The sequence below is a fragment of the Peromyscus leucopus genome, chromosome 7 (genome assembly GCF_004664715.2).
Source record: "Peromyscus leucopus breed LL Stock chromosome 7, UCI_PerLeu_2.1, whole genome shotgun sequence".
Lineage (NCBI taxonomy): Eukaryota > Metazoa > Chordata > Mammalia > Rodentia > Cricetidae > Peromyscus > Peromyscus leucopus.
The window spans coordinates 48,312,003-48,335,473 of record NC_051069.1 but is presented as its reverse complement, the minus strand read 5'-3'; the positions used below and the strand labels follow the sequence as shown (position 1 = coordinate 48,335,473).

General features: G+C 44.1%; 1 protein-coding gene across 1 annotated transcript in view; it reads left to right on the top strand.

Moving 5' to 3' along the window:
* Bmper (BMP binding endothelial regulator) overlaps positions 1 to 23,471 on the top strand; it is a 252,291-nt gene that overhangs the window by 156,126 nt on the left and 72,694 nt on the right. Inside the window, exons 12-13 of the mRNA XM_028872563.2 lie at positions 8,695 to 9,024; positions 15,259 to 15,595. Of these exons, the coding sequence (XP_028728396.1) occupies positions 8,695 to 9,024; positions 15,259 to 15,595 (667 nt within the window). The remainder of the gene's footprint in view (positions 1 to 8,694; positions 9,025 to 15,258; positions 15,596 to 23,471) is intronic.

Sequence of the window (23,471 nt, the reverse complement as noted above, 5' to 3'; positions counted from 1 at the left end):
TCCAAGGGAGTAATTCTCCTTGTGAGTACTGCATTTGAACTTCATGAACAGTTGCTACCTTTGACTCACCAGATCATCTGAATTAGGAGTTAGTGGGAGGGGCTAGTAGCTGTTTCCAAGCTCTATTTATTAACTAAATTCTGGCCTCCACATTCACCCAGCTGTGCAGGTTTGGAGACTGAACGTTGTTTCTCATAGTTCTGGCATTTCTCTCCCCTGTTGCTAATCAGTCATCAAGTCTAGTTGATTGCCTCTTTATGCTGTTTTTCTAATAAATAATTTCCTTTTTAGTCCCATGACAGCTGGACCCTCATCCTGTTGTTTTCCACTAATCCCCGTCTCCTTCCCTTCAGTCCTTTATGTGCATCACTTCAGAACCCAAACTCATCTTTCATGAAAAATCTAGACCATCTTCCTTTGCTGCTGAGCTTTCCAAGGCTTATGCTATGAAACCCTAGAGCCGAGGAATAGCCCTGAGTAGTATCTTCAAGGCAGATCTTCTGATTGTAAATGTTAAGGAATACCGGATGGGGTAGACTTAAACACCTCAGGGCCTTTGCTGTGGCAGTGGGAACTGTGAGCTTTCAGGAGGGTGAGAGAGTACAGAGCCCCCCCCCCCATCCATTGCCTTGCAGAGCTTTTAAAGTTTTACTATGGAAATCCAACAGGTGGGATTGATGTTTTGTAGGAAACACATTAAGACATGTTGGTTCTTTGGAATATATTTAAACTTCTCAGAGTGGTAACGAATCTCAGGCTAATTTATTTACACAGTGTGAGTGTCTCATGTCCCCTGGAGCAAGGCCTTGCTCCCGACAGATCCGTCTCTGCTCTTCTTGTACAAGCTGCTTCCTTCCTGTGTTTGTGCTTTCCTGGCATGCTTCCTGTAGCCGAGAAGGCTGCCTCCATTCTGGCCCCTAATCTACATATTGTATGTCTTTTATGGATGGACTCAACCCATTATCTTTTCAGCAGCTCTGTACTTTATGTTCCTCTTAGAGTCGCTCTCACAAGAAGAAAAGCGATGGTCACTCTTTGTGAGCATCAGCTCTAATCTTGGCATCTGTTCAGTGAATCTGCAATGTGGTAGCTTCAGGTAAACAAACCTGCATCACAAGGGAGCTTGTGTCTGCTCTGTTGGCCAGTGAATGGGGAGGTGAGACGGGATTTCCAATACAGGACTCGCTTCCAAGGTCTTTAGTGCTTTAATTCTGTAGACTAAATTCTGTAGAGAGGTGAAGCACATCCCCCCATTTCAGATGCACAGCTCTGCTAGAAAGAGAACTGTAAAGGGGAAAGACACTGTCCAGTCAACCTGTGTCTAGCAGTAGTAGCAGGTATATCTTCTACAACAGTTTATAATAAAACTTTGGAGAGTAGAGTGCATTTTTCTTGTTGTTTTTTTGTGGGTACAGTGATCTTAGTTATGTAGCAGACTCCCCCAAATGTATGGTGTGAAAGAAACAGGTACTGAGTGTAAAAAAAGAAAGATAAAGAAAAACTTGGTGAGTTTCCTGCATTCTGGAAAATAGAGATAAAATGCTGAAATAGACCTTAAATTTGAGGCCTTGAAGTTGGGGAGATGAAATAGGAACACATTAAACAGGAGGGCCATACACTGAATTTTATAACTGATTTCTCCATAGATAATCTGAAATCCAGACAGTCCTAGGAGGTCACTGACCAGCCTTGAGAGCCTCTACATCCTAGAAGCTTTTTTCCTGGGAAGAGCTTCTTCCCATTCCCAGAGTCTTCAGCAGCATCTGCTGGAATGTTGCGGTGTATGCTGTCAGTAGAACCATAGCGGGGGAGGCACTGGCCTTGGACCACTGAGGCTAGAGCGTAGTGCTATTGGCTGAGTGACTGTGGGCCACAGGCACCTTCTGCAAACTCACCACTAAGGAATTACTATAATACTGCATGACACACAGAGACACAGTAAGACTGGAGCGAGACATTAAAATGCAGAACACAGCACAGCTGGCATGGTGCCTGATGCAGGCATTTCGCACTGGATGCTTTGACTGTACTAAGTAACTGGTTTCCAATGGATGATGTGCTAAGTAACTTGTTTCCAATGGATGCTGTAGCAAAGTCCCACAAAAATTACTGCTTCATGCCACTAATTATCTTATGCTCGCTAGAGGTCAAAGTCAGAAATAGGCCTCACTGGGCTCAAATCAAGACACTAACAAGGTTGTGTTCCTTGTAAAGTCTCAAGCAGAGTCACGTTTGCCTTTCCCAGCTTCTAAGGCCACCTGTATCACTTGACCCTTGGCCTCCTCCTTCATCTTCAAAGCCATGGCTGGTTCCATTCTTCTCATGAAAATGTATTATGCCATGACCCACCCCCCCCTCCCCTGACAGTTCAGCAAATGGATTGTATTCTTTTCCCTCTGATCATATAGGATAGATTCTGCCTTTGCAGGTCAGCTCATGAGCAAGCCTGACTCCTCTTGCAAATCCTAGTCTTTGGCCATTCAATGCCCCATGCACAAGTTCTGGTTATCAGGATGTGGCTTTCCTTGAGGAACCAGGATCAGCTTGTCATACAAGCTTGGTCAGTGTGGGGTTAGAATTATGCTCTGTTCTCCTAGTTTTGTGACTCTGAGAATACTTTTCAGTGGGCTACATGTCTATTCAGCTGAAGAAACTGGCTTTATGAAGGGAGAAGGATTGCTGCCCACCTGAGCACTGAGCTCCCAGACTCGGGTTTCCTAGGTGATTTTCTTGCCACTAATATAATTCCCTTTACTATTCTTCACTTTTCTGTTTTCCCTAATAATATATTTGTTCTTAATGTGTTCATAAATAACTCAATTAATTATTTATGAATACATGTCTTCACTTGTATTTATTTTAGTAAATTTAGTGTAGCCAATTTCTTCTTAGCCAAATATACTGTTTAATTAATTAGTCAGTTGTCAGCAAATATTTGTTGATATTTAATAGGCACTATGCCATGCATTGCTGTAATATAATTAATGTATATTTGTGTATCCATTTAGAGTCTCCAGTATAGCAGTGAGCTCTCAGGGCACTGAGAAGTACACATGTAAGCAGCTCAAGGCCAGACTTAGGAGTTTTGAATATATTTTAACCACTGGGTCAGGTAAAAGGTGACAACATTGTCAGGAGACGGATAAAGTGTTGGTCCTACAAGCTTGAGTTAGGTCTGCAGAGTGTGTGTCAAGAGCTGTCCCTGTGTCCAAGCGCTTGGAGAGCAGAGAGGGGAAGACACCCGAGGCTTGCTGGCCTGCAGTTGGGCTCAGTGAAAGACTCTGTAAGGCAAAGATCAGTTTTGCTCTTTGAATTGAGAAGCAAGAAATGGCCTTGGCTGAGGTATTGGGGATATTACTCGGGGAGACAGTATTGAAGCCAGAGAGCCGAGGAGAGAGAGAAAGCAAAGGAAAACTGTGTGATGTGTGTGCACACATATGAGTGTGCATGTGTCTTTTTTAATTGTATGGGTGTTTGTGTACATATGTGAGTGTGTGCACTTGTGTTTGTGTATATATGCATGTGTGCAAGTGTTTCTGTATGCATGCACACGTGTGTGAACTGTGAGATCTTGGGTGAGACAGGCTGAGCTCCGGGGAGTGGCGAGAAGCACTGGGATGTACTAGGTAGTTCCTAGAGTGGTAGCTGTGGCTTGGTTTCTGCAGTCAGTTTAGATTTGGTTTTTGAAGTTAGGGAATAAATTGGTGAGCATATGTAGTTACGGTTATATGGGAAAAAAAATTTCCATATGAGACAAAATTCCTATGTAACTTTTTTTAAAACTCGGGGAATTTTCTTTTTTAATGTAGATCACTTGCTGTCTCTGATGGGAATAGAGCCACCTGAGACACTTCCCTGTGCCACCCCTTACAGGAAAGTTAGGGGAAGTGCAAATCCTCACAGGCATCCAGGTGCCACCTGGTGGAGCATCTGTTGCTCTCAAGCACCTTGTGGGCTAACAGCTGTCACTGACACCTTGCACAAGGCCAGAGCTCTTGTATGTAGAAGACACTCGGGGCCTGCTTTTTACCAGACTCTGCCGCTGTCAGAAATCACCTCAGCAAATAGCAGCTGGCTCCTGTCTCAGGCAGTATTTCTAATCCCAGCCTTTCCTGCTTCTTACCCAAGACTTGGCATCACAGCGACTCTCACCCTACCAAGGTCCCCAAAGCTCAGCATGACTCCGTGACTCAGAGTCCTGTAGGACCTGTTTCCCCAAAGTTTGAGCCCAGAAAGGTTTAAAGCCATGTTAATGTGTGTTGTGCCCTGTGGTTAGGACGCCACTCCGGAAATGTGTTGATCCCCATGCAAGGCGCTGGAGAGACCTCCCTCTCTGCAGCAGTAATGGACTGAGACTGAAAATTCCCTTCTGGATTTTCAAAGGAAAACATACTTGAATGACTGTGGAAATCTTATGACATGTTAAGTGAAATGTAGGAAATAAAATTTCATGTACAGGATTGTCTTAACTCTGTGAAAATAAACATACACACACACCCGGAACTGTAGACACTGCTTACTTCTTGGTGACAGAACATGAAGGGGCTTTTGTTTCTTCCTTGCACTTTTTCTGCTTTGTTTAGTTGTTGGGGGGAAAAGGGCTAGAATGGTCTACTCAGTCTCTCTCGGTTTTGTCTCTGTTCCTGAGATTCTATAGTTCTCACTTAATAGTCTTTGACAGATGTTTTGAGAACACTGCTCCCAGAGAAAAAGCATTTCAATAAAATAGGTATATCCAGGGTAAAATAAAACAATGTGAGGCAGGTAAAAGAAAACCGTCAGAACCGCATGCTCAGAAGTGGCAATCTTAATACGTGTGCTTCATTAATATGTTATGTTTCAATGAAGGAATTTGGGGTTTTAAAGACAACATTCCTTTCTGAAAGTTCACAAAAAAAGAAAGTATAAATAAAAAAGAAGAGAAATGCTGTACATAATTCTATTGCCTAAGCAGAATTTTTAATATTTTTTAATTTTAATATTTGAGTTTTTAACTTTTGATCTTTGTCTCTGGACATGTGCATTTATTTACATATATTGAAAATAAGACAACAGCAAAACCCAGATAAAGATTTGACTTCAAGACTATGAAATAATGTGCCACAGAGAAACTGGAATATTCGTTTCCATCCTCTGGCCTTAGGCACATTCAAACCAGTTGTTTCCACAGTTCCCTCTCCGTCCCCTTAAGCACTGAGCCAAGCTTTCCAGAATAGTGTGACCAGACATCTGGACATCTTGGATTGCAGCGTATTTGACTGGCGCTCCTGAAAATAGCTATGAGGGTGCACTGCCCGCTTGGGTCCCCTTAGTATTATCTGGAAGCTTCCGTCCTGGGCAAGCAGGTTTCTTCGACACTGGAAGTCTTACTCTTAGGTGTCCTACAGCACGTGTGTTAGCCTGCTCCACTGGGATCTGGCATGAGGACCTTTGGGTGCCAGGAAAAGGGGCCAAAACTTCCCAATGATTTCAGCTCATGATTCGAATGTTCCCACGTGTAACACATAATTCTCAAGCCTCCTCAGAGTCTTGAAATGTTTTTGGCTGCTTCTGTGTTGCAGTCACACAGGAAATCATACCAACTTCCAAACTCTTCTCTCCGACGAATTAAAGACTCTTAAAAAATATCTCTCCTGACAGGCCTGTTCACACACAATTTCCATTTTCTGGGTCTCTTCTGGATCTCCCTCATGGCTTCTTGTCCAGCCAAGAGCAAACTCAGGCTTCCTGAGGCCAGTTCAGGGTAGTCTAGTTTCGATTGCTTCTTTCGGGATTTGCTTTGTCACACAATTGGCTTTATCTGTGAGTACCCACACTTCATTATTAAAGGCAAAACAAAACCAGGAAAACATATGGAAGAAAAAAGTTTATTTGTGGTTCCACCAAGGAGTAAAGGTTGTTTACTCTCTCTCTCTCTCTCTCTCTCTCTCTCTCTCTCTCTCTCTCTCTCTCTCTCTCTCTCTGTGTGTGTGTGTGTGTGTGTGTGTGTGTGTGTAAGAGAGTTAAGATTATCCTAGAATTGAAGAACAGAATTTTGCTGCTGGTTTTTCACTTACTACAGCAAAAGCATTTCCTTAGTTAAGACTCATTCACAAATGTTTTCGATGACTAGATGACAGCCCATATTATGGGTCGACTGTGAAGTGCTTAGCTGTCTGATGTTCAGAGACAGTCTGTCAATGTTCTGAGGATGCTCCACAATCAGTAGCCATGCAGAGTGCTACCAAGGGGAGTGAGCTTTTGGCAACCGTTGGCCACTAACGTTTTGATTAATGATAATTTCATTGCAACTATGATCAGGACATCAAGAGAAGCCACAGTTGCTACTGGGGCAGGAAAATGGTCCCGAGAGAGTGTAGTGCCAGATGTGGAAAGGCCCAGGCCTGTTCACAGCTGCCAGGACACTCTTAGGAGCAGGATGCTAGCCCCTTTGGTAGTGTGGTAGTGTTTTGGCTTTTCTGATCTGAGGCCATCTCTCCCAGCCTCGAAGGTTCAAGAGTTCCAGCTGGTTCTGTGCTAACGTGCTGAGTCCGTGAGATCAAGAACCTTAAAGCCTAAGTAACAAACTTGAATTTGGTGCACAATGTAAGAGGCCAGCACCAACTCTGAACTCTTGCCTCCTGGGCTGCACACTGCCTTCACCCTGTCAACTAACAAGGAAGGATTTCATGCCCACAATTGATTCCATTAGCTAGAGAGTGAGGAACAGCAGGAGAAGGCGGGTTTGGAATCCATCCCATGAAGCAAGGATGAAAAGAAATGCACTGTGGAGAAGAAGTCAAGAGAAGGAAGACTAGATGGGGGAGTGAGGATAGTGGGGGCACACCCAATGTGTAGCAGTGGTAAGACGGGGGTAACAATGATAAGGATAAAATAAGGAAGGATTGGAAATGGACACTGAATTCAAAAATCACTGCCAAACCCATCCACCTCTCCCACCCCCACAATGGTGCCTTATAGATGTCCTTGAGTATAATTGTTCATTGAGATGGTTCTATATTTCTGAAACTCTCATTTTTTTTTTGTCTCTGACAAAGATGGAAAAAAAAAAGACAGATACAGCAATTACATTTATAAATTCCAAATGTGTGGGATTTGTATGGCTTCCCATGGGACTAGCGATGAGCAGTACCCTGAACCAGCGTTACTCTCTATACATCTCGGGAGCATAAAGTGAACTTGACTTTGGTGCCATTGCCGTCTCAGCTCAGCTGTCCTCTGGGCTCAGTTCTGACCTCACAGAGCCTGGGCCATCTCTTTTCATTCATCCATACATTCATTAATGTGTTCGTTTGTTTATTTATTCGTTTGGAGGCATCTCTTTCAGCCTCGAAGGTTCAAGAGCATCAGCTGATCCTTTGCTAACCGTGTCAGTCTTACCTCCCTGATCCGGTCATTTGTTCTGATCATTCTTGACTTGATTGTTCTGGGGCTGGATGGAACTTGCTCTGCTTTTGCCTATGCTGTTTTTCTTTTGTCTGAGATGAGGTGTCACCATGCAGCCACGGCTGGCCTCTAGCTTAGCGTCTTCTTGCCTCAGCCTCCTGGGTACTGTGCTCTAAGCATATGCCCATCTGCCTTGCATTATTTTGGACACTTTCTCTAAATAAATTTCCTGATGGTGTGTGCCTTGTAAGAAACAGATAACAAATCCTTCTTCTGAAAACAAACCAATGCCCATTTTTATTTTTAAAAGTATTTGATTTTCTATAAAGCCACTGAGATGCCACAGAGTACTAACCTTTACTTTGCTTTCATAAATATGAATTAATGATGTTTCAGAGTATGGGGTCTATTGGGCTCAATGTACTAAAGAATTTTCCAATTTACTTTTTTTTTTTAAATTTAACATTAGATTTTAGCATGTGGATCAAAATATGAGAAGCATATCCTAGGAGCTAGAGAAATGTTTCAATGGTTAAGAGCGTATACTGTGGAGCTGGAGAGATGGCTCAGCAGTTAAGAGCACTGACTGCTCTTCCAGAGGACCCAGGTTCAATTCCCAGTACCCACATGGCAGCTCACACCTGTCTGTAACTCCAGTTCCAGGGTTCTGACACCCTCACACAGATATCCTTACAGGCAAAACATCAATAACATAAAATAAAAATAAATGGTTTACAAAAAGAGCATGTATTGCTCTCTAGAGGACTCAAGATCAGCTCCCAGCACCCACATTGGACAACTTACAACCCCTATCACCCAGCTCCAGGGGATCCAAAAGCCTTTTCTTGCCTTTTCCGCAACACACACACACACACACACACACACACACACACACACACTGATTAAAATCTCAAGTTTAGAAATATAACAATTTGCACTTCTGGTTTTCATGTGGTGTAGTCTTGCTGCTGTTTACTTATAAGCTTGATTTCTTGTTTATGTGGGTTATGGAGTAAAGTCTTAGTGCAATTCCTTTAGCTCATGGAAGCATGCCGAGCTACAGCATAGAGATGTTCTCAGAACTTTGATACTAGAAATCATCTCTAAACATGGACACACTGAAGGAATCGTAAGAAAAACAAGTAAGACTTTCATAACACTCAGCCCGTTTCAAACCTTGATTACTTGAATGAATCCTTCCCAAGCCTCTTACCTGGTAGGTGCTCTCCCAGCTAAACTTTAAGGATTTCTGATTTATCTGCACCTCTTCCTTGGTTGTGACCTGACTTTGGTCTCTCTCGTTTGCAGAGCCTGGCGTTTGCACAGTATTTGGAGATCCACACTACAACACTTTTGACGGACGGACATTTAACTTTCAGGGGACGTGTCAGTATGTTTTGACAAAGGACTGCTCCTCCCCCGCCTCACCCTTCCAGGTGCTGGTGAAGAATGACGCACGCCGGACCCGTTCCTTCTCCTGGACCAAGTCTGTGGAGCTGGTGCTGGGTGACAGTACTGTCAGCCTACAACAGCACCTCACCGTGCGCTGGAATGGCTCCCGCATTGCGCTGCCCTGCCACACCCCCGACTTCCACATCGACCTGGACGGCTACCTCTTGAAAGTGACCACCAGAGCAGGTGGGGCTTCTCCTGTGGCCTCCCTCTGGCCTTTATTCTGCTCACCACGCCAGCAGCAGCAGCAGCAGCTTCTGGAGTGTGCCTCCTTCTTGCTCAGGGGAACCAGCCTTGTCTCCTGCCCATCTGGGGGAGAGGCACGTCCTAAAGAGGCTATGAAATAACCGTGGACATTTGTACTAGGCAGAGCCTTGCACCTGGACACCAGCCACGCCAGTCTTGGTGATTTTTGGACATCCAGAGCCTTTCCACTCTCATTCTAAAAATAACAGCGGTACCCTCCAAGTAACCTCTCTCCAGCTTTGTTGCTATTTTAGGGCACCGATGTCCAGCTTGGAACTGTCAAGTGTCTCTTAGATCAGCCAGCCATGTGCAGCTTCACATCTGTGAGAAGGAGGCTTTCCTTGGTAGTAACTGTCCAAATAGTGAGTGGGAGGGTTCTCAGAAGTAAACAGCTTTAGTCCAAGTTGCTGTTCCAAAGAGGGGTGGGGGCAGCCGCATGGCACCAGTTGGCTCTCCAGCTCTGAGGGGGGTCTGACGCAAGGGACTCACAGGTCAGGAAAAAAAGGCAAAAGGAGAGATAGAGGTACAGTGTTATGGGGGGTGCTTGCCTAGCCTATGTGAGGCCCCAGCTTCAGTTCCTGGCACCTTAAAAACAAACCAGAACAGCAAAAGGCCTGGATCAGTGTCCACTGCAGAAGGGCTTGCTCTCCGGCGAGCCTGGTTTCCTTTAGTTATCTTATGCTGGGAAGAATGCAGCAACCTTGTGTGGGCATGCCAATGAGAGTACAGGGACGGGAGGCACGTGTGGTCAGCGGGCCGTGGACACTGGGGAGGTTGTTCTCTTAGCTGATAGCCAGGAACATTATTTCTGCTACAGGACACTTCAAGGCTGGCCTTGAAAGGGTTTCCTCAGCTGGACCTTGGAAGTACAGAGATGATGGCTGAGGCCTTCTCTTTGCAGTAGCCTCAGACCCACTGGGCCGAGCATTTACACTCCATCATCAAGCTGTTCTTAGTTGCCAGTGGTCTACATGGTCAAATCCTGGCATGTTAGGTGTTGGAAGCTGAATCTAGGTTGTTCTTTATCATCCTCAGAGAATCAGTTCAGCTCATTCGTACCACTGCCTCATCTGTATGGTTCCTGGCATACCACCTTTGGTTAATGCAGGACAGTAGTTGGATATTGCATTGTGAGGTCTCCTGGTATACGCCAATTCTTCAAGCATAATACTTTAAAGAATAGGTGAACCTTTTCTTTTCTCTTTGCTTTCTCACTGATGAGAATTTAATAATGGAAAGGCCTCAATTGAGTTCTAGTTTATTTAGTGTTTTTTGTTGTTGTTGCTGTTGTTTCAGAACCATTGTAATTGTTACAACGGAATCCAAATATGTATTTTGATAAATTGGTTTAAACCTATAAAATGCCAGCTTACCTAAGCAGGGCAAGATGCCATCGTGGAGTCTAGAAGCTTTTAGGTACCGAGACATCATTTCAGTGAGATGGTACTAAGTGTTAATGTACAGGGACATTCAGCAAAGAAGAAAATGTCCCTTTACCTCTTAGGTTTGAAGTACTCTACTCATTCAACTAAGGGACTTAGGCCTACTCAGAAAATCTAGACAGCTCTTCTCATATCTAAGTGACATGGCACTCTAAAACTCAGACCCCAGCTCTTTCCTTTAAAGGAGCCGACATCCTGGCTCCCTGTAAAGTATGTCCAAAATGGGCTGTTACTACACAGAAGTAATTAGAAGCATCCTGCCTATCTGTTTGCAAGCCAGTGAGACACAATGGATCGTAGTGATATGGAAATTATTAGTCAGTCATGGCCCAGCTCTCAAAGAAGTACTGGAAGATTACTAACAGCCTAGGACGTTCAGCACTGTTCCATGGACAGCTGGCAAACCCTTATGGAATAAGTATGTTCTTTGTACCATTCCATGTTGTAAAACTGAGCAAAAGGATGGATGGGGCTGCTCAGGAAATAATGATAGCTCATAAATACCATAATCAGATTAGTGAATTTTACTACTCTGGGCCTTGAGCTCAATCTTCCAATTTCTTTTATTTTTCCATCTCTCTTTCCGTGATGCAAGTAATTTGTGTGGCACCCCTCACACCCAGCTGAGTGATTGTCTGAGGTGCACGGCTCACACAAGCCTGCTTCCTGCAGAAGAACTTGTATTCCTCAGTGCTGAACTTTTTTTGCCCTTCCCTTTGAAGGAAGCGACTGGCTTTCCAGACAACAGTGTTTGCACTCTGGTCTAGCCATCTCGGTTGGAACTACCCCTTGGGGATATTTTCATTTTTATCACCTATTGATTGTCTACTTCAAATAATGTGGCATGTCCTTCGAGTGTTCATCTTCCTCTGAGTTTTGTTTTCTTTCACAATTTTTAGGTCCATCAAAGGGTACTACTGTCTTCAAAACAGCAGCCCACCCCAAGCCTGCAGCTGGAGGACAGGGAGGAAGAGAGGCTGCTACTTTTGTCTTTGTGGTTTAGAGACTTAGCCCTTGATGATGGGATCTGGCTGAGTTGCCCACGTGGTGGCAGTGTGGCCGAATTTGGCTGTTGCTGCCTACCTGCTAATGACTGCTCTTAGCAGCATCGCTCACCCTCACCACACACCCTGTGCCAACTGAGTTCTTAGCCAATGATGTAAATGTAGACTTTTTTCTGTTATCAGTTTACCTCATCAGCTCTCCCTGAGTTACATCAGATCTACCCAAGAGTGTCCGTACATGAGGAACATGCTTTTAATTATTATTATTATTTTTTGTACAGCTGTACACTCCTCAAACTCTATGTATGCTGGTATTAAACCTGAACAGAAAAACCATCTAGTTTTATACCTCACCATGGAATATATACGACTCTCTTTAAGTGGGCTATAGTGAAAGCATCAGTAACCAGAAATCAAAACAGTACAAAAAGCAGCGTGGGGAACACCCATTGGCGAGAAGGGGGAACTGGAAGGCCCTTCCTAAAGGGGAAGGGATGCGGCCACTGCTCACAGGCCCAGATGGCACACGCTTCAGCTTTAGCTCGCTGACGGCTAGCTATTTCTACCCAGTTTCTCCTGCAGAGAACTGGGGAAGTCATCCCAGCTGCAGAAAAAACTATCTCATGCCCCTTAAGCCCTTTTGTAGTGTTTTCCTCTCTTGAGATGCCTATGTAAAGGCGTGTCTAGAAAAGCCAGTCCTTCAATGCCAGCGTATTAGCTTCTAGCCTATCCTAACCCTGTCTCATAAGGATTTTACTCTCATAAAGGGTAAAAGGATTCACACAGACACAGATATAAGTGATACCACAACAAAGACATCTGTGGGAGAAAATTCATTCCCCCCCTGTATGAAGCCTGGCAGTGGTCAGGGATAATCTCAATATGCTAGTAACAAAGAAAGATGAACACTTTGGGGACCATGTTTTATGAATGAGATGTCATGAATTTTGAGCAGGGTTTACTAAAGACACAGCGAGTCTACACATCTGCAGGCATGTGCAGAGCACTAGGCCCCTGCAGAGAGAGACTACAGTGATAAGCTTGTTCTCCACCATTGAATCCGCAGGACTAAGTTGCCCAAAGGTTCAGGGTTATTTTATCATTGTCAGTGGTGACACTGGACCCCCGTGGGTATAAATTCTTCACTATTTGTGGTATTTAGAAGAGCAGTGTTTGCCTGCTGTCTAAGAAAGAGATTTGCAGTTTGGAAAATTTTGCAACATGGAAAATCTTTGGAATTGTGCTCTGAAAGTTGGACTTGGGATGGAATTGATTTTCTCCCCTCATTTTTCTTGCTGAGTAACTGCCCGGCTGCAGGCTTGTGAGGTCAGGTTTCTTCTGCACCTTGGAGAGCATACTACAAATCATTTTATACTGTGTTTGCCTTCTTTCAAAACAGTTATTTCAGTGTCTTAACTAGCGTGAAACTCAGAATTTAGTTGGCTTTACAGAATCAATGCATTAGCATTGACAGGGTTGATTCCTTCATTTACCGAGTCTATTCTGTGAGCCAGGTACTCAGATGGTGGAGTATGCAGAAGTGGACCTGGTGTTATACTAAGGCTATGGCTCTCATGGTTGGCACCATGTCTCACACAGGACCACATGCAAGGTGCTGTGTGGGTGTCCCATCCCTATGTCCCTTCTGTCCTACCTGGTGCCCTCACTGGCCCTCTTCACCAAATTCCTCCTGAGACTCATCCTATGGCCTCCTTTTATTCTTCCTTTTCCAAATCTATTAAATTGTTCCTCTGAGCTCAGTGTTTTCTCCTAACCAAGAAGCTTTTCAGTCATTTGCCTTTGATTTAGAATGCTCTAGTCTTCCCATTTAGCACAGAGTGGTTTCTTTGTTTTTTTTTTTTTTTTTTTTTTCTTAAGAATCTCTGTTTGGGGCTCCTGGTTTATTTTTACCAATAGCTCTCCAAAAAGTAACTATTTTGTGGCATCTGTGTGGCTTTCTCATGGGAAAAACCTTCTTTCCCCGTGACCATGTTCCTACCTAGGAACTTCTGGGTTAGAGTCCTTGCCCTGGATGGCTGTCTCATGTCTCCTCTGTTACCCTGAATGCATGGCCTTGTGGAAACTTCATATCCCAACAAGACCAATTCTCTTTCACCCTTCCTTCCTCCCTCCCTCCCTCCTCCTCCTCCCTTCCTTCCCTCCCTCAGACTCATCCTCATTTCATCCCCAAACTCTGAACATTTGCTCATCTGCCTAGTTGGCAATTCAGGAACAAAGAGAGGGAAAAAGTCACTTTTCCTCTTTCTGGAGGCTCAGAACAAGCAAAACAACAGCTTACTTTTATTAGAAGCCCAAGAGCCTATGAATGAGAGAATTAGGAGGGGCAGGGCTCTCCTGTTTAGAAGGCTTCAACTCAGACTGCTGCCCTTAGCAGACAGTAATGCCGATATCCAGGGCAGACATCCCTGTGTTGTTGAGACTCTGCGGAGTTCATGCTATGGTGGCTTGTCAGCAGTCACCCTGGGGCTCGGGCCCTGCTAGAGATTAGTGAGGTGAAATGGTGCCTATGTGCACTTAGAAAAGTAGAAAAGCTTAGTCATTTTCTTTATGCTGGACCTTCAATGGCTTTTCACATAGAATTCTCCATTCTCTTGAGGGCAGTAGCTTCACATACACTATCAGGGTGGGTTTGATGTTGCTTCTTCTTGACTTCCTAGTCAGACTTCTCTGTACCACTGTAATACAGCCCGACTTTCCTACATGTGTCATAGAAGTTCACCACTCGGAGGTATCATTGGCTAGAGATGGCCCTCAAAACCTAGCCTAGCATTTCTGGTAAAAGTTCCATATTTTTACACATATCTTTGAACATTTTCCTCAGTTAAACAAAACTAAGAAAAGACTTTTTTTTGTGTGAGCAAGGAAGGAAACACTGGTCTGATGCTACCTACACAGGAGGAAATTTCGCCTGCATCCTGGTAGTCCCCCGTACCTCCTCAGATATTGAACCTTGTGCACATCCCAGGGACTGAGACACTAAAGTAAATGGGCTCTTGACCATTCACCTCCAGAATATGTCTGTTGGTGGTCTGTGTCTCAGGAGTCACATGACAAGGAGTGGGTGCTTTCATGGATTCAAGTGTCATCTTCTGAATAATATTTAGGCACAGCTTATATATGTATTCCTTTAATATTCTCATTATAGCACAGTTTAGGAAATTTCCCTTGATATTTAAAGGAATAATTACGTAGAGTATTTGGATAAAGAGATGAAAAAGACATTAGGAGTACCATGCTTATTTCTTTGCATTTCCATATTATAGTCATCATTGCAGAAGCAAAGACACAGTTTGGACAAGCACTACTATTTTAGGAAAAATTAAAAATAAACTCTAGAATACAGTAGTGGCAGTAATTTTCTATGGAGGTCAGACTCTAAGTACAGAAGGTATTACAAAGGAAAATTTTATACAGTTGGTAAATCCTAAGCTCTCCAAATGAAATCATTTATTTAATTTATGTAAGATTGATTGTGGTGAGATTAAAAGGCAATTAAGCGTCTGGACAGTAGCTGGGATTGCTCCCTGAAGGCTGATGGCATACAAACTGGGTAAAAATGCATACCTTTGGGAATTGCTGGGATGTTCCAGGGTGGAGTGGGGCGTGGGGGGCAAATTGTTGGGGTGTTCCAGGGTGGGTGGGGAGTTGTTGAGACGTTCATGGTGGGTAATCCTGGTGGGTGATCTTCCTGTCTTCTTATCTTCTAGGTTTGGAGATATCCTGGGATGGAGACAGTTTTGTGGAGGTTATGGCCGCCCCTCATCTCAAGGGCAAGCTCTGTGGTCTTTGCGGTAACTACAATGGACATAAACGTGATGACCTGATTGGTGGAGATGGAAACTTCAAGTTCGATGTGGATGACTTTGCCGAGTCATGGAGGGCGGAGTCCAATGAATTCTGCAACAGACCACAGAGAAAACCAGTGCCTGAGCTATGTCAAGGCACAGTGAAGGTCAAGCTCAGAGCCCATCGAGAATGCCAGAAACTCAAGTCCTGGGAGTTTCAGACCTGCCACTCAACAGTGGACTATACCACCTTCTACAGGTAAATTCACTGGGCTGACGATGGACAGGTTTGCATTATAGACTGAGAGTATGCTTGACCTGGGAACCAAGTGTGTCATGACTTTTTGTTTTTCTTGTACTTATTCTTCTCTCATACAGTACTTCCTGACCGAAGACTTTTCCCTCCCTCCACTCTTTGCAGTCCTTCCCACCTCCCGACTCCCCCCAGATCCACTGCTTTCCTGTTTCCTTTCGGAAAAGAGCAGGCCTTCCAGGGATATCAACCAAACATGTCATAACAAGATGCAATATGACTAGGTAAAAAAACAAACAAACAACAACAAAAAAACCCCTTATATCAAAGCTGCATGAGGGAACCCAGTAGGAGGAAAAGGGCCTCCAAAACAGGCAAAAAAGTCAGAGACACCCCATTCACACTGTTAGGAGTCCTACAAAAACCCCAAGCTAACAACTATACCATAGATGCAGAGGACCTAGTGCAGACCCATGCAGACTCTCTGATTGCTGTTTCCCTCTCTGTGAGGCCCTCTGAGCCCTGCTTAGTTGATTCTGGGGGCTGTGTTCTTGTGATGTCCTTGACCCCCCCTGGCTCCTATAATCTCCCTCCTCCCCCTCTTCTGCAGGGATCCTGGAGCTCTGCCTAATGTTTAGCTGGGTCTCTGCATCTGTTCCCATCAGCTGCTAGAGGAAGCCTCTCGGATGGCAATTGGGCTAGGCACTGATCTATGAGTGTAACGCAGTATAATTAGGAATCATTTAATTTTTTTTTTTTTGTTTGTTTTTTGTTTTTAGGGGAGGCAGTCATGTTTGGTTTTGCCCTAGGTCTCTATGTTATCTAACTTACAATTCCTGACCATCTAGGCAGTGTTGGGTATGGGGTCCCTCTTGTGGCATGGGCATCAAATTAGATCAGTCATTGGTTGGCCACAATCTCTGGGCCACCATTGCCGTAGCACATCTTACAGGCAGGCCAGGTTGTAGGTCAAAGGATTTGTGGCTGGGTTGGTGTCTCAGTCCCACCCCTGGAAGCCTTGCCTGGTTACAGAAGATGCCCAGTTCAGGCTCCATATCCTCTATTACTAGGAGTCTTTGCTAGGGTCACCCTCCTTGATTCCAGGAAGTTTCCACTGTATTAGGTTTCCACATTGCTGCCCCCTCCCCCAATTCCAGCTGTCCCTCCCCTATACTCTCTCCCTCCACCCTTCCCTCCTCCAATTGATCCCTCCAGTTCCTATCCCCAGCTGCCTCTGATCCCCTTCCCGGAGATACCCATGCATCCCCCTGGAGCGCTCTTTATCACTTAGCATCTCTGGGTCTGTGGATTGTAGAATGGTTGCCCTGCACTTAACAGCTCATATTTTGTCTTTCTGGGTCTGGGTTGCCTCACTCAAGATGATTTTTTTTTCTAGTTCCATCCATTTGCCTTCAAACTTCATGCTGTAATTTTTTTAAAAAAACAGCTGAGTAATATTCCATTGTGTAAGTGTACCACATTTCCCGTATCCATTTCTTCAGTTGAGGAACATGCAGCTGTTTCCAGTTCTGGGTTATTACGAGTAAAGCCACTATGAACATAATCGAGCAGGTATCCTTGTGGTAAGATGGAGTGTCTCGGGTATATACCCAAGAGTGGTGTAGCTGGGTCTTGAGGTAGATCGATTACCAATTTTCTGAGGAACTGCCCTATTGATTTCTACAGTGGCTGTACAAGTTTGCACTCCCACAGAAAACGGAGCATGTTCCCTTTGCTCCATATCCTGACCAGCATGAGCTGGCCCTTGTGTTACGTACTGGTCTTTTTAACCATTCTGACTAGTGGAAGACAGAATCTCCAAGGAGTTTTGACTTGCATTTCTCTGATGGCTAAGGATGTTGAACATTTAACGTTTCTCAGCCATTTGAGATTCTTCTATTAAGAGTTCTCAGCCGGGCAGTAGTGGTGCACACCTTTAATCTCGGCACTCAGGAGGCAGAGCCAGGTGGATCTCTGTGAGTTCAAGGCCAGCCTGGGCTACAGAACAAGACCTAGGACAGGCACCAAAACTGCATGGAGAAACCCTGTTTCAAAAAACAAACAACAAGAAAAAAAAAGAAAGAAAGAAGAAAGAAAAAGAAAAGAAAAGAATTTTCTGTTTAGATCCATACCCCATTTTTTAGTTCAATTGTTTGGTTTGTTGATACTGAGTTTCTTGAGTTCTTTATGCATTTTGGATATTAGTCCTCCATTGGATGTGGGGTAAGGCTTTAAATTGTAGGCTAATCACCCCAGCTTCTTTCTGCTTTTGTCAGGAATTGATAAATTCTGTCTTCTTTGGGCAGTTCTGTTTGTGGCTCTGCAGGTGTTCTGGGAAGCTGTCTCTAAGCCGCAGATGTTTTCAGTATTTAGTCCGACCTGAAGACTCAGGCCTGCCTGACAGCAAGCCTGTTGAGTACAGGCCCTGACTGAAAGGGAATCTCAGATCAGCCTGGCCTCTGTTTTGTGTTTGAGGGGGCTTGAATTATTCTAGGTTGAGAAACAAAACAGTTCACATGTGCTTCATGGACTAATCCAGATCCAATCTGTACGTGGAAAAATAAGGAGCTGAGTGAGAATTCCCTGGACGTTGATCAACTATGAGACTTCATGTCCTGAGTAAGAGGACAGCAGAAAACCGATTTGAGGTCGGAGAAAGGAGAGGATCTCATTAAGATTAGGGATTCTGTCTTTTGACCCTGTTAACTCCGGTCACACCCGGCGATTGATTCCCTGCAGAGGGTCTTGCATTTGACTTCCTTGCGGCAAAGTTGCGTTTGTAAGTTGATGAGTTTGGCCTGTTGCACTTCTGGTTACCACACAATTGCAGGAGTTCAAGAGCCATGGCTGCCTATAACTTTAACCACCGTGGGTGTGGGAGGAAACACGAGAGGAATGCAGCCCGAAAGGCCTTGTTTAAGTGATTTGCCTGTGGCTCTTAAAACTAGGAAACTCCTGTGGTCTGCAACCACAGAGAGGTTATTTTTGCTCTTTAATTGCCACCACTTTATTTCCCTTAGCTCTCATTAAATGTGATCTTTTTATTTTAATTTGATCTTTGGACATAAAAGATAAAGTTCTATAAAGACAACCCAAAGTGGGATGGAAAAAGACTGTCCCTGTCATCACGGATCCCCAAGCCTGGCTGTATCTGCCAAAGCATTTGGCTTTAGTCATACAGCCAGCTTTTTCAGCCATTTTCCTGTTATAATTTGAACCCCCTGGGTTCCCTTATCCCTCCCCCCCTTGTTCTGCCCCCGACATTGGCTCCACCTCTTTCCCACTGAGTCCTAATTGGAAGTTGTGGATGAGTTAACCACCTGGATGACCCAGACTTTATTTGAAATCTTCATGTCTAGTGGGACTGGGGAGAACATAGTAGTTCAGAGTATCTGTGTTGTGGACTCGCAGCTTTCAGGACCACCAGGCTGTTCAACCTTACTCTACAAGCCTTGCTTTATCTATCTGTGAAGTTGGGACAATAAGAACTGCCATTCATGTTTAATGAGGTTTTGAACCAAAATGCTGGAGGTGCTCTAACTGTTGGCTGCCACCATTTCCTCTACCATCAATTAGAAGGCAAACATGAAAAGGCCTCCTTCGGAAGCGCTCCCGCTCTAGTTGAGGGCTTGGACTGGGCTCTTCTCTCTGCTGAAAGCAAGATGGAGTGGCTCTACTATTCTTTGGCCTCATCTGCCTATCTCTTCAAAGGATTTCACTGAAAACAAAAATCAGAGAATAGGGATGTGGAGATTTTTCTCCCCCCAAATTCCCATGTCTTTTGCCTCTGGTGATTTAATTAGTGCTAAGTCTTTTGAGTTTAGCAGGAGAATAACTCAGCTTTGGCACATATCCCAAGAAACTAATTCAATGCACAAAACCAGAAGGAATTGACTCCTTCAGTGGCCAGGTGGTTGCCTCCTTCTGTCCTTTAAAAGGTCGACAGCAGCTATAGCAGCATGGTACATAGCGTTCATTTCAGAGGCTTGATGTGGTGAGCCTGGGCAGAGTTAGAAATACTCCTGAGTCCTTTGTGCATGCCTACTAAGGTGGGATGTGGTGGGGAATTGGCTTGCGTTCTGCCTGTCAGTGGCATGGTATGGTGTAGAGTGGCCTCTGGTCTTCTTCTCTTCTCTGGAAATGACAGGAACACTTTGGAGGAGAGATCTACACAATTCTGCCAGCCACCACCCTGACTCCACAGCAGAAGGGTGTGTCCTCCCTCATACTGAAGTGGGAGGGACAGTGTTGGAGAGGTCCTGAGTTTTCTCCTTTCTTAGAAGAAGAACAGAAATGAAGTCCCACATAGAAGGGCGGTTGCTCTGTGTTGCTCTGGAGATGCCCAATTGCAGGGTTCGGGGATAGATCTTCTGAAGCAGGAAACGGAGGATAAGCTACTCGAGCCAGTCAGAAGGCTGTCACTTTCTAGCTGTAACCACTGTGAAGCCAACAGAGCTGCACATGCCCCATCTGTCACTGGAAGGTCATCATTGTTCTGAGGAGTGAAGGCACTAGGCAGTATGGCCCTGGCATGTGGCAGGCAGATTGCTTAAGCCCATTGTGTATCCCCATCCTATGTTCTGGTTTTCAATGGGGACCTTCCTGAGCCCCAGTCAGCTCTTTAACTCTAATCGCTGGCAATTCCTGATCCCAATAGAAAGACCAGATTTCTTAGGTTCTTGCTGGCAAAACATTGAACAATTTGAAAATGAACCATTTGAAAATGAGCTGTTTCCCTTTCATGACGCTGAAGGAAGTCTTAGTCAAGACTGCACGGCCATTGTTGTACGATGACTTTTGTTGTGGAAGGGAGACAAAAACAGCAATCGCATGGCATCCCACAGCTGCCAAGTCTTGCCTAGTGTACTTGAGAGCACAGGTGGATTTCTGGAACCATCCAGAGTAGGTGCTCAGAATCGTGGTTGTGATACTGCTATTGAATTCTTATAGGATGAGGAATTGTTGCCTTGATATCAGAAGGTATCACTAGCATAAATTATGTTGGATTTCATTTTTTTCCATCCTTCAAAGAAGTATCTGTTATTTACTGATGAAGAAGAAAGTACTGTTTCTCTCTCTCTCTTTCACATACACACATACATCTATGTGTTGGTGACAGAGTGAAGTGTATTTCTCACAGTGTTTCCTCTTCTGAGTGTTCTTAAGTTCATGACACTTTCCACAAGGTAAATCCTATATGTGATAATTTTTTCTATAAAGTCAAAATAAATTTGATTTCTCTGAATTATTTACTTTTGAAAAGTCTAGGATTTGTAACCTATTTCATTTTGATCTTTTACCTAATTCAGTATCTTTACTAATAAACTGTCTGTTGTCTAAACATTTGAAAATTACCACTTTATAGAAGAATAAAAGATAAATGCATAACGATCAATACTTACTTTTTTATCCTTTCAGAAACTTAAGAGCTTGCTAATTTTTGTTTTTATTCACACATCAGTTTACCTCTGGGATAATTTGATGTAGAATTTTGAGATATGATCATATCCCTTGTAATCATAGAAAGTTTCTTTAAATAACCAGTAGAATATGTTTGGGCACAAAATAATTAGTGTCAAATTATGTAAAAATGCTGAGAGTGTTGACATGTGTCTTAAGTCTTAACTTTCCCATTTGCATTTTCCTTAAATTAAATAGTCACATGTAGTAATGTTTTGCATTATTCTCTGCTGGGGTGTGTTGAAACATTCTTGTAGTTTGAGGGCTTGCAGAGTTCAGAGAGGTGACAACTGGTCTGGATTATATTTGGATTCGCACATAGGCCCCCTCTTTGCAAAGTGAGGAGACAGCTATGTCTTGTTCCTCACGTCTCACGTCTCCCTCAGTCTCATGCTGCTTCTCTTTGTGCCCCAGATGCCAACTGAGAAGCCCAAGAAGCGCAGGCACCTCCGCCTCTCACAGCTGCTCCTCATGATGTTTAGCAGCCAACGTCAACTCCTCTCCCCACAGTTGAGTTTCCTAGAGAGACCCAACCCAAGCAGCCTGGGAGCATAGATCAGAAGCCAGGTTGGCACCCAGTAGGGACAAATCTGAGGAAAGACAACACCCCCTAGTGTTGGGTACAGGACCCCAAAGTCAGGGTAGGATCACATTCTGGTATAGAGAAGTCAAGATATGGAGGTGAAGTACAGTGGAACCTGGACATTTAGAGGCCACAACATCACTGCACTATCCTTAGTGGGCATGTTCCCAAAGCACAAGCCTTTAAAAAATAATTTAAAATATTTTTTGATCAATTTTCCTCCCCACACTCTTCCCAGATCCTTCTCGCCTCCATACCCATTCAACCTTATGCTTTCTCTCTCAGAACAAAAATCAAAACAAACAAACATCAGTTTTTAAAAATGCCAAAAGAACCCATCTGAAACAAGAGCGTTTTCTGTGTTGGCCAACTACTCCTGGGTGTAGGGCCTCCCCTGGATGTGGTTGATGTACCCAATGAACTGCGTGGGGAAAACAGGGCTTTTCCTTTTCTAGCAGGTGTCACTTGCAAATAGCTTCCTGGTTATGCGCGGGACTCTGTATCTACTTCCCTTTTTAGTGCTAGGGTTATGTCTGGCTTGAGCTTGTCCAGGTTTTGGGCATGCTGCCATAATCTCTGAGTTGAAGTGTACATCAGTCCTGTTGTGTTGGGAAGACACTGCTTCCTTGGAGTAAGGAAGCCACCTCTGGCTTTTTCAATATTTTTACCTCCTCTTCTGCACAGATCCCTGAGTCTTGAGGCAGGGTAGGTTTGATGAAGACATCCCATTTGGTACTAAATTTTCAGTCTCTCACTCTTTGTACATCGTCCTGTGGGCCTCTATTAATTTCCAACTACTATATGAAGAAGCTTCCCTGATAGGAGCTGAGTGAGGCACTGATCATGGGTACAGAATGTCTTAGTCATTGTTCTATTGGTGTGAAGAAACATCATAACCAAGTCAACTCATATAATAAAGCATTTAATTGGGAGCTTGCTTACAGTTTTAGAGGGTTAATCCATTACCATCATGGTGGAGACTGTGGTGGCATGAAGTTAGGCATAATGCTGGAACAGTAAATGAGAGCTACATCCTGATCCTCAGGCAACAGGCAGAAAGAGTGATTTTGGGTCTTGCATGGGCTTTTTAAATCTCAAAGTCCACCCCCAGTAACACACCTCTTCCAACAAGGCCACACCTCCTAATTCTTCTAATCCTGTACAAACAGTTCACTAACCGGGGACTAAGCTTGCAAATGTATGAGCCTCTTGGGGCCAGTCTCATTCAAACACCATATAGCAGCGTGTCATTAGGAATCACTTGTTGCCATGTCCCTTTAGCAGAAGAATAGTGGTAGGTTTCCCCCTAGGCCCATGACCTTTTTAATCTCGGGTTCTTTGGTACTTTAGCGGTGTCAGGTATGGGTTACTACTCATGGAGTGGGTCCTAAGTACAAGTTTAAAAAAGATCAGTTATTCCCATAACATTTGTGTCTCTACCAGACTAGGATATCTTGCAGTCAGGTTGCTGTTGTAGGTTGTCGTGTTTGTAGCTGGGTAATATTGATGATGACCTTTCTCCTCTGGCAGTGTACAGAATTTCTTCCAACACCATGTATGTTAGTCAGTTGGACTTCTCTATGCTCAATGGCATAAGTAAATGTTGCCTTTAGCACTTAGGGTCTTACCATTAGGATGTAAAGAGCAACCTTGGCAATAGCCTTTGATATTTGGGTGGTTCCACAGGACCCCTTTGGAGAATGACTCAACAAGATGGAAAACATTCCTGGCACTGGAGGTTTTACTTGGTGGTATAATATGTCTAGTTGGGGCATTGTCTTTCCCACTATATGGTGGCTTCATTTAAGTTGCTTTCATGTATGTATATAATTTAGGAAG